General features: G+C 48.0%; 1 protein-coding gene across 1 annotated transcript; it reads right to left on the bottom strand.

The window, feature by feature from the left end:
• Positions 1-1,642: 1,642 nt before the first annotated feature.
• Positions 1,643-2,503, bottom strand: LOC135121316 (uncharacterized). Its single transcript, XM_064045635.1, has one exon. It carries the CDS (start codon positions 2,501-2,503, stop codon positions 1,643-1,645), a length of 861 nt encoding a protein of 286 aa, XP_063901705.1.
• Positions 2,504-11,310: the final 8,807 nt, after the last annotated feature.

Here is an 11,310-nt window from a genome sequence, read left to right as displayed (position 1 = left end):
TCGCGAAGACGTTCCTCCGCCAGTAGATCCAACGGAGGGACCCCAGCCAGCACGCACAGTGCCTCCCCGGACACCGTGCGATACGCACAACATACTCGCAGAAGCATATTTCTCTGGGCACCCAGAAGCATCTGTCGATACTTCTGTATGCGGTACCCATCGATCCATGCCTCCGCCCCATACAACAGCATCCCATGAACGACACTGCACAACACTCTCCTTTTGCTCGCCCTGGGTCCTCCTACATTGGGTAGCAGTCGGCCCAGGGCACCCACAACCAACTTAGCCTTCCGTACCACCCGTTCCACTTGCTCGGCCACCCTGAGGTTTCTTTGAAAATCCACCCCAAGGTACCTCACCGCTTCCCGGGTCTCTATCGCTCTACCTTCCATGCACACACTCATTCCACGTATCGTTCTCCGCCCTACCAAGAGCACCGCTTCGCTCTTCTCGGGTGCAAGTGAGAGACCGTTGTCCCCCATCCATGCACCCACGAGCCGCAGTGCTTCTTCGGTCCTTTCTCTCAGGTCCTCTTCATTCTTACCTATCGCAATCACCGCCAGATCATCCGCGTACCCGATGAGCTTTACCCCATCAGGTACCTCCATTCTGAACACCTCATCGTAAAATATGTTCCACAGGAGCGGCCCCAGAACCGACCCCTGCGGAACCCCGGCAGTCATTTCAAATTCGCCCATCTCCGTTTGAACCACTCTTTCGCTCAGATAGGACCGCACCACGTTCACGAGATACGGTTCCACCCCCATGCTTACAAGACGATCCAGTATCCCTCTCCACGATACCGTATTGAAGGCATTCCGGACGTCCACAGTCACCATCACACAGAACCGCCGGGTACCCCATGTACCCACGTTCGCTCCTCTAGCGTACTCCCGTGCATCCATCATGGCGTCGATCATAGATCGGCCCGCCCTGAACCCATACTGTGTCTCCGCCAGATCGCCGAGCCTCCGAACGTCGTTCCTCAGTCTCTCGGCCAACATTCCCTCATACAGCTTGCCCATCCCATTCAACAGGCAGATGGGTCTATATGTCACTTTCTCTCCTTCCTTTCTTTCCTTTTCTATCATCACCAGTCTCGCCACCTTCCATTCCTTGGGAACTAGCCCCTTCTCAAGCACTTATTCATCATCTCCAGACATTCTTTTTCACATTCTCTCGCGTAAATCTTACACACCTCTGGTGGTATTTTGTCCGGGCCGGGCGCCTTTCCCTTCCTCAACCTCCCGGCCGCCTCATGCAGCTCGGCGAGAGTGAAGGCCGGCACCTGCCCGTCCACCACCAGATTTTTCCACACTAGAGGCTCGTGCTCTGGAAAGAGCTTGCGAGCCTCCTCCATTACGTTCTCTCCGCACGCGACACCTTTCATTCCTCTTCCCATCCACTTCGTCACAATCTTATATCCTTCTCCCCATACATTCCTGTCTACTTCTTCACACACTCTCTTCCACGCATTTTCCTTCGATCTGTTGATCATTATCTTCAATTCTTTTTTTGTTTGTTTATATTCTTTCCCTTTCTCCATTATTATTTCCGTATTGCCTCCCTTTTTATAGCACCTCATCCATTTCCTTCTCTTCCTCAAACATTCTCTTCTCTTTTCTGCTATCTCATCCGTCCATCAATACACTCCTTTCCTCTTTCCCATACATCCCTTTTTTTTTAAAACCCTGTCACACGTTTCCTCTAGTACTCTCTTCGTCTCATACACTAGGTCTTTACGTTCATCCATCGTCTTTACTCTTTCCTTCATCACCTCAGCCAGTCTTTCCATCTTATCTTCCGCTACGCTCCATCCCATGTCCTTCGTTCTGTCCTCACCTCTCATACACTCTCCTGTCTTACCCAACACCCATACTATGTCCTGGTGATCGCTCAGATTCTCGTGCTCTAGCACTCTCCATTCTTTCATTCTTCTAGCCACCCCTTCCGTGCTGAGGGTCAGGTCAATATGTGACTTCTGAGCACCTCGCAGGAAGGTGGGGGCATTTCCGCAATTGTGACAAACCATGCACCTCTCAGCCAGCCAATCCTCGAGCAAGCTTCCTCTCACGTCATTTATTATGGGGGAGCCCCACAGGGGTGACTTCGCATTGAAGTCCCCTGCGACCACCACCTCCCCCTCCCATGTATTCACACTTTCACCCAGATCATCCAGGAACTTTCGATATCTCCCAATACCAGTATTGGGAGATATGTAACATCCATACAATACCCAGTCACTAAACTTGATCCATACAAAACCTTCGCCCTTCCCAAACATCTCTCCCTTTTCATGCCGTCCACATACTCTCACCGCTACATCTTCTCTCACATCCGTCATCCACTCTACCCCTTTCACTCTCTTTTTATTTGGCTCAGACACTACTAGCACATTCACTCCTTCTTCTTGCACCGTTTTCCACATCACATCCATCGCCACTCCCTTTCTTTGTACATTCGTCTGCAGCACTATCGTTTCCTCTCTCTCCCTATCATTCATACTGTGCCTTTTTTGTTTTTTTGTTTTTTTTTTTGTTTTTTTTTTTTTGTTTTTTTTTTTGGTGTGTGTGTGTTAGTTAGACTTGCTGTCCCGCTCCCCGGACGCGTTTATTTCCATCGACTCCGTTCTTTGTTCTCTCTCCTGTCTTTGCTGACTCTTCTGCTCTTGCCTCTCACTGCGTATGCTTTCCTTGGCACGTGACAGGGCCCGTTTAAATAACGTACACTTCCCACTGCCCGCCTTGTGTCCCGTCTTGTTACAGATCGGACACTCTTCTTCATTCTGGCATTCCTTAAGCGAGTGACCTGCCTTTCCACATCTGTAACACAGGTTTCTCCTGTCCGGTCCTTCGCAGTTGTTCTCCGTATGGTCATATGTCCAGCATTTATAGCATCTCCTGACCTCGACTGTTTGTTCCACCTGACATGAAACTAATCCCATCCTGATTATTCCCTTTTCCATCTTGCTCTCGTCCTCCTTGTCGTTTATCATTACAGTAACAGCTTTCGTATTCCCTGTGTTCGGTCTCAGATCTCCGATTCTAAATCCAACCCCATGCTTTTTGCCTAGTGTCCGCTCGAGACTTTCGATCACTTCTTCCTTTCCTGTGGTCGCATCCATTCCTCTTATACGGTAGCTTGTTCCCTTCGTCGACATCTTCCCTACCGTCTTAATGTCGACTTTTTCAGGCAGTTGATTTATTAGGCGCCTAATTTCGCTTATCGCTTCATCATTTTTCTCGGTTATAATCAATAGTTTCCCGTCTTTTGTGCTCTTCAAGCTTTTAATGCTATCTCCCGCTCTATTTGTGTTTATTGCCGCTTTGACATTAGCTATTGTGTTTACAAAGTCCTTCCCCTTTTGTTCTACCACCAGCCCGTATGTTTTCCTCTCCCTGATTTTCTCAGGAGCGACCGTTTGTTTTGTAGTATAGATACATACCTTGGTCTCCGTCTCTTGGAAGACGCATTCCACCATTTTCCGCATATTCTGTACCGTCATGTTTTTAACATGGTGGAGCGCCACCCATTCATTTGCTGCTGTCTCATCTTTAACTTTTTGTAACTGGTCCCATAAATTTTGTTCCGTGCCGTCATAGGTCACTTTAATAATTTTTCTTTGCGCTAACTCTCCCCTCTCCTTCGTACGCGTCCTGGTTATTTGTTCGAGAACCTCGAAGTCTTCGTCCACGCTCATTAGTTCTGGAAATCTGTCCCGGTATATCTTTTGAATACTTATATTCATTTCTAGGTCCTCGGGTTCCACAATTACTACTTTCACCACACTGTCTTTGGTCTCTAATGGATTACCGACTTTTATCTCTGACCTGATGTATATATTATCATCCCATCTGCGCCTCTCTATTAATTTCCAGCCTTCGTAGGTGTTTATGCCCTTTACACTACTTACTGAGTCGGTTCTGTTTTCATGATTTTGCAGGGTTTCTATTTTTTGTTTTGCCTCTTCTAATTCCTTCCTTATAACTTCTTTCTCTTCTGCCATTTCCGCAATCTTTGCCTCTAGTGCATTTATTTGCTGTTCTAATTTGGAACTTTCGGCTTCTTCTGTTTGGCTCTCCACGTCATATTTAGGCATTTCAAATACTTCCCATCTATGTTCTTCTAACCACTCTCTTGTAGTGTCCCTTAAAAGAACCGCTTTTTGTTTTCTCAGTGCAAGTGCTATGTCTTTTATTTCTCTTTTCGTGTTTGGGTTTTCTTCAATTTTTTTGCTTAGGTCCTCGATATGTTTTTTGATCATATTGAGCGTCTCCAATAGTACAAACGCCGTAGGGTTCTCCTTTTTCTTGAGTATTTCCTCCTTATGCGGAGTCGTTTCTCCTCTTTTCCTTTTTCTGTCATCTTCCGGCGTGCTACATGAATTTGACCTTCGTAACTGCTCAATTGCAGAAACTGAGTAAATTCTTCCTCCTATACTGTTTCTTGGAGTTCCAATTGTTTTGTTTGTTTTGTTTGTATCTCCCATATTTTGTCCCACGAGTTGGGCACATATGTCGGTCACCCCCCGGCAGTGGTCCCATACCGGGGAGAAGGCATTTATACTGTGGAGTGCGCCTGGTGCCCCACAGGTTTTAACGACTTCGCTGTCGGTTTTTTATAGAGGTTTTTCTCCTCGCGAGCCGGCCGGTTAAGGCAAGCTCCCCGGTCGTGGGTCCCTGCCAACGTACCCCCGCCGCGCTCAACGGAGGTTGCTGAGGGCAGGCCACGATTACGGTGTGTGTCCGGGCGGCTACGCTCCACCGCCCGCCTAACGTTCATTCACCCAGATCGTTGTCCGGTCCATTGCCAATGTCAGTACGTTAGTCCTCCCTCGATGGGTGGCCACCTCGACGTGGTGAGGGAGCTTTGTACCAAGAGCCACCCATACTCACTAACTATAACCCGAGCCATGTCCTTGTACGCGCCAGAGTTGTTGTCTTGTTTTTTATTCCTGGAGGTTGTCTCCTCCGTTGCTCTATTTGGTCCGCGACGGCTATTTTATTTCACCGTAACCCGCCGGCAGAGCCGGTGAGGGCTTCCCCTATCCGCCACCCGGGGGACGCGCCCAGTAGGAGTTTGGCTTCTCCCCTGGGATCTGACCTGACCTGACCTTTTTTTTTTTTTTTTTTTTTCTATGAAAGGGGAAACCCTCATGGGCACCAGGGACTTAATTTCGAGCGTCCCTGGTAGTGCCAGGACTCTTACCGGCTAAAACCTCTTCCTCGACCAGCTGTTCTCCAACCCCCCCGGAACCGCGTTAGCATTACTTCAGGGGAGTGGTTGGTCGTCACATTCTTCTTTCTCCTTGCTTTTTCTTCCATTCTTCTCTTCTCGTCTTTTTTAACTTAGTTGTCACCTGTCCGATTTTTTTTTTTGTTTTTTTTCCCTCTTTTTTTTTATAATTCTTTGTTTCCTATTTATTTTTCCTCTTGTTTGTTGTTCTTGTTACTCTTTGAGATTTTTTTTTTTTTTTTTTTTTTTCTTTTCGAGCATACCTGTCGTTTCTCTTTACTTCTTCTTTACTTTTTTTTTTTTTTATCTTTTTATTTTTAGTTATTCACTCCCTTCTCATGTCTCTTCTTTCTCTCTCTCTCTCTCTTTCTTGCTCACATTTGTCTTTCATAATTTTCACTAACATCCTATCTATTTCCTTCCATCCCTCCTCGTTCTCTACCATCATCTCTATCATGTTGTTCACATTCACTCTTTTTCCCAGTTTTTCTTCACATTCTTCTCTCACTCTAGCCCATCTTTTGCATTCAAAAATAGCATGTTCTACATCTTCTTCCACTCCTTCCTCGCAATACAAGCAAGCTGCGCATTCAATCTTGCCTATCCTTTTCAGGTAGGCCCCAAAACTCCCGTGACCGGTGAGCACTTGAGAGGTGTAGTGGTTCACCTCCCCGTGCCCCCGGTCGATCCATTCAGGGAGGTTCGGGATTAGCCGCCTTGTCCAGGCGGCCTTCTCCGTCTGCCTCCACCTTTCACTCCACACTCTCATCAGTTCCTCTCTCGCTTTCCTCTTGCACGCCACTGAGGGGGCCGAAGTCGCCTCCCTCTCCCTTTCATCTTTTCTCCTCTTCCATTCGCGAAGACGTTCCTCCGCCAGTAGATCCAACGGAGGGACCCCAGCCAACACGCACAGTGCCTCCCCGGACACCGTGCGATACGCACAACATACTCGCAAAAGCATATTTCTCTGGGCACCCAGAAGCATCTGTCGATACTTCTGTATGCGGTACCCATCGATCCATGCTTCCGCCCCATACAACAGCATCCCATGGACGACACTACATAGCACTCTTCTTTTGCTCGCCCTGGGTCCTCCTACATTGGGTAGCAGTCGGCCCAGAGCACCCACAACCACCTTAGCCTTTCTTACCGCTCGTTCCACTTGCTCGGCCACCCTGAGGTTTCTTTGAAATTCCACCCCAAGGTACCTCGCCGCTTCCCGGGTCTCAATCATTCTGCCTTCCATGCACACATTCATTTTCCGTGTCGTCCTCCTCCCTACCAAGAGCACCGCTTCGCTCTTGTCGGGTGCAAGTGAGAGACCGTTGTCCCTCATCCATGCACCCACGAGCCGCAGTGCTTCTTCGGTCCTTTCTCTCAGGTCCTCTTCATTCTTACCTATCGCAATCACCGCCAGATCATCCGCGTACCCGATGAGCTTTACCCCATCAGGTACCTCCATTCTTAACACCTCATCGTAAAATATGTTCCACAGGAGCGGCCCCAGAACCGACCCCTGCGGAACCCCGGCAGTCATTTCAAATTCGCCCATCTCCGTTTGAACCACTCTTTCGCTCAGATAGGACCGCACCACGTTCACGAGGTACGGTTCCACCCCCATGCTTACAAGACGATCCAGTATCCCTCTCCACGATACCGTATTGAAGGCGTTCCGGACGTCCACAGTCACCATCACACAGAACCGCCGGGTACCCCATGTACCCACGTTCGCTCCTCTAGCGTACTCCCGTGCATCCATCATGGCGTCGATCGTAGATCGTCCCGCCCTGAATCCATACTGTATCTCCGCCAGATCCCCGAGCCTCCGAACGTCGTTCCTCAATCTCGCGGCCAACATTCCCTCGTACAGCTTGCCCATCCCGTTCAACAGACAGATGGGCCTATATTTCACTTTCTCTCCTTCCTTTCTTTCCTTTTCTATCATCACCAGTCTCGCCACCTTCCATTCCTTGGGAACTAGCCCGTTCTCCAAGCACCTATTCATCATCTCCAGACATTCTTTTTCACATTCTCTCGCGTAAATCTTACACACCTCTGGTGGTATTTTGTCCGGACCGGGCGCCTTACCCTTCCTCAGCCTCCCGGCCGCCTCTTGCAGCTCGGCGAGGGTGAAGGCCGGCACCCGCCTGTCCACCACCAGGTCCTTCCACTCTAGAGGCTCGTGCTCAGGAAAGAGCTTGCGAGCCTCCTCCATAACATTCTCTCCGCACGCAATACCTTTCATTCCTCTTCCCATCCATTTCGTCACAATCTTGTATCCTTCTCCCCATACATTCCTGTCCACTTCCTCACATACTTTCTTCCACGCTTTTTCCTTCGATCTATTGATCATGATTTGTAGTTCTTTCTTCTTTTGTTTGTATTCTTTCCCTTTTTCCGCTATTACTTCCATGTTACCTCTCTTTTTTTGGCACCTTGTCCATTCTCTTCTCTTCCTCAAGCATTCTCTCCTCTTTTCCGCTATCTCATTCGTCCACCAATACACACCTTTCCTCTTTCCCATGCATCCCTTTTTTTTTAAAACCCTGTCACACGTTTCCTCTAACACTCTCTTCGTCTCACACACTAGGTCCTTACGTTCATCCATCGTCTTTACTCTTTCCTTCATCACCTCAGCCAGTCTTTCCATCTTATCTTCCGCTACTCTCCATCCCATGTCCTTCATTCTATCTTCTCCTCTCGCACACTCTCCTGTCTTACCCAGCACCCATACTATGTCCTGGTGATCGCTCAAATTCTCCTGTTCTGGCACTCTCCATTCTTTCATTCTTCTCGCCACCCCTTCCGTGCTGAGGGTCAGGTCGATATGCGACTTCTGATCACCTCGCAGGAAAGTGGGGGCATTTCCACAGTTGTGACAAATCATGCACCTCTCAGCCATCCAATCCTCAACCAATCTACCTCTCGGGTCATTCACTATGGGGGAGCCCCACAGGGGTGACTTCGCATTGAAGTCCCCTGCGACCACCACCTCCCCCTCCCATGTATTCACACTTTCACCCAGATCATCCAGGAACTTTGAATATCTCCCAATATCAATATTGGGAGATATGTAACATCCATACAACACCCATTCCTTCAACTTCACCCATACGAATCTTTCACCCTTTCCAAACCTCTCTCCCTTTTGATGCCATCCACATACTCTCACTGCGACATCTTGTCTCTCGTCCGTCATCCACTCTGTTCCTCTCACTCTCTTTTTATTTGGTTCCGAGACAACCAACACGTTCACTCCTTCCTCGTGCACCGTCTTCCACATAACATCCATCGCCACTCCCTTTCTTTGCACATTCACCTGTAGTACACGCGTCTCCTTTCTCTCTCTATCTTTCATACTGTGCCTTTTTTTTTTTTTGTTTTTTGTTTGTTTTTGTTTTTTTTTTTTTTTTGGTGTGTGTGTGTGTGTTAGTTAGACTTGCTGTCCCGCTCCCCCGACGCGTTTATTTCCATCGACTCCGTTCTTTGTTCTCTCTCCTGTCTTTGCTGACTCTTCTGCTCTTGCCTCTCACTGCGTATGCTTTCCTTGGCACGTGACAGGGCCCGTTTAAATAGCGTACACTTCCCACTGCCCGCCTTGTGTCCCGTCTTGTTACAGATCGGACACTCTTCTTCATTCTGGCATTCCTTAAGCGAGTGACCTGCCTTTCCACATCTGTAACACAGGTTTCTCCTGTCCGGTCCTTCGCAGATGTTCTCCGTATGGTCATATGTCCAGCATTTATAGCATCTCCTGACCTCGACTGTTTGTTCCACCTGACATGAAACTAATCCTATCCTGATTATTCCCTGTTCCATCTTGCTCTCGTCCTCCTTGTCGTTTATCATTACAGTAACAGCTTTCGTATTCCCTGTGTTCGGTCTCAGATCTCCGATTCTAAATCCAACCCCATGCTTTTTGCCTAGTGTCCGCTCGAGACTTTCGATCACTTCTTCCTTTTCTGTTGTCGCATCCATTCCTCTTATACGGTAGCTTGTTCCCTTCGTCGACATCTTCCCTACCGTCTTAATGTTGACTTTTTCAGGCAGTTGATTTATTAGGTGCCTAATTTCGCTTATCGCTTCATCATTTTTCTCGGTTATAATCAATAGTTTCCCGTCTTTTGTGCTCTTCAAGCTTTTAATGCTATCTCCCGCTCTATTTGTGTTTATTGCCGCTTTGACATTAGCTATTGTGTTTACAAAGTCCTTCCCCTTTTGCTCTACCACCAGCCCGTATGTTTTCCTCTCCCTGATTTTCTCAGGAGCGACCGTTTGTTTTGTAGTATAGATACATACCTTGGTCTCCGTCTCTTGGAAGACGCATTCCACCATTTTCCGCATTTTCTGTACCGTCATGTTTTTAACATGGTGTAGCGCCACCCATTCATTTGCTGCTGTCTCATCTTTAACTTTTTGTAACTGGTCCCATAAATTCTGTTCCGTGCCGTCATATTTCACTTTGATAATTTTTCTTTGCGCTAACTCTCCCCTCTCCTTCGTACGCGTCCTGGTTATTTGTTCGAGAACCTCGAAGTCTTCGTCCACGCTCATTAGTTCTGGAAATCTGTCCCTGTATATCTTTTGAATACTTATATTCATTTCTAAGTCCTCGGGTTCCACAATTACTACTTTCACCACACTGTCTTTGGTCTCTAATGGATTACCGACTTTTATCTCTAACCTGATGTATATATTATCATCCCATCTGTGCCTCTCTATTAATTTCCAGCCTTCGTAGGTGTTTATGCCCTTTACACTACTTACTGAGTCGGTTCTGTTTTTATGATTTTGCAGGGTTTCTATTTTTTGTTTTGCCTCTTCTAATTCCTTCCTTATAACTTCTTTCTCTTCTGCCATTTCCGCAATCTTTGCCTCTAGTGCATTTATTTGCTGTTCTAGTTTGGAACTTTCGGCTTCTTCTGTTTGGCTCTCCACGTCATATTTAGGCATTTCAAATACTTCCCATCTATGTTCTTCTAACCACTCTCTTGTAGTGTCCCTTAAAAGAACCGCTTTTTGTTTTCTCAGTGCAAGTGCTATGTCTTTTATTTCTCTTTTCGTGTTTGGGTTTTCTTCAATTTTTTTGCTTAGGTCCTCGATATGTTTTTTGATCATATTGAGCGTCTCCAATAGTACAAATGCCGTAGGGTTCTCCTTTTTCTTGAGTATTTCCTCCTTATGCGGAGTCGTTTCTCCTCTTTTCCTTTTTCTGTCATCTTCCGGCGTGCTACATGAATTTGACCTTCGTAACTGCTCAATTGCAGAAACTGAGTAAATTCTTCCTCCTATTCTATTTCTTGGAGTTCCAATTGTTCCAATTGTTTTGTTTGTATCTCCCATATTTTGTCCCACGAGTTGGGCACATATATCGGTCACCCCCCGGCAGTGGTCCCATACCGGGGAGAAGGCATTTATACTGTGGAGTGCGCCTGGTGCCCCACAGGTTTTAACGACTTCCCTGTCGGTTTTTTATAGAGGTTTTTCTCCTCGCGAGCCGGCCGGTTAAGGCAAGCTCCCCGGTCGTGGGTCCCTGCCAACGTACCCCCGCCGCGCTCAACGGAGGTTGCTGGGGGCAGGCCACGATTACGGTGTGTGTCCGGGCGGCTACGCTCCACCGCCCGCCTCCCGTTCATTCACCCAGATCGTTGTCCGGTCCATTGCCAATGTCAGTACGTTAGTCCTCCCTCGATGGGTGGCCATCTTGACGTGGTGAGGGAGCTTTGTACCAAGAGCCACCCATACTCACTAACTATAACCCGAGCCATGTCCTTGTACGCGCCAGAGTTGTTGTCTTGTTTTTTATTCCTGGAGGTTGTCTCCTCCGTTGCTCTATTTGGTCCGCGACGGCTATTTTATTTCACCGTGACCCGCCGGCAGAGCCGGTGAGGGCTTCCGCTATCCGCCACCCGGGGGACGCGCCCAGTAGGAGTTTGGCTTCTCCCCTGGGGACCTGACCTGACCTGACCTGACCTGACCTGACCTGACCTGACCTGACCTGACCTGACATTTCGGGCCGCAGAAGCCATATCCGTTTTCATTTCTTCGATAACTCCAATGGTTTTCCCAGAATCG

The sequence above is a fragment of the Zophobas morio genome, unplaced genomic scaffold, assembly GCF_036711695.1.
Source record: "Zophobas morio isolate AGI-343-1 ecotype UQ-CSIRO unplaced genomic scaffold, CSIRO_AGI_Zmor_V1 ptg000561l, whole genome shotgun sequence".
NCBI classification, from domain to species: domain Eukaryota; kingdom Metazoa; phylum Arthropoda; class Insecta; order Coleoptera; family Tenebrionidae; genus Zophobas; species Zophobas morio.
The sequence above is the reverse complement of the archived record's forward strand: the minus strand, read 5'-3'. Positions and strand labels throughout refer to the sequence as shown.

Coding starts and splice junctions, on each gene's coding strand:
- LOC135121316 (XM_064045635.1), bottom strand. CDS start 2,503: ATGAATGATAGGGAGAGAGAGGAAACGATAGTGCTGCAGACGAATGTA.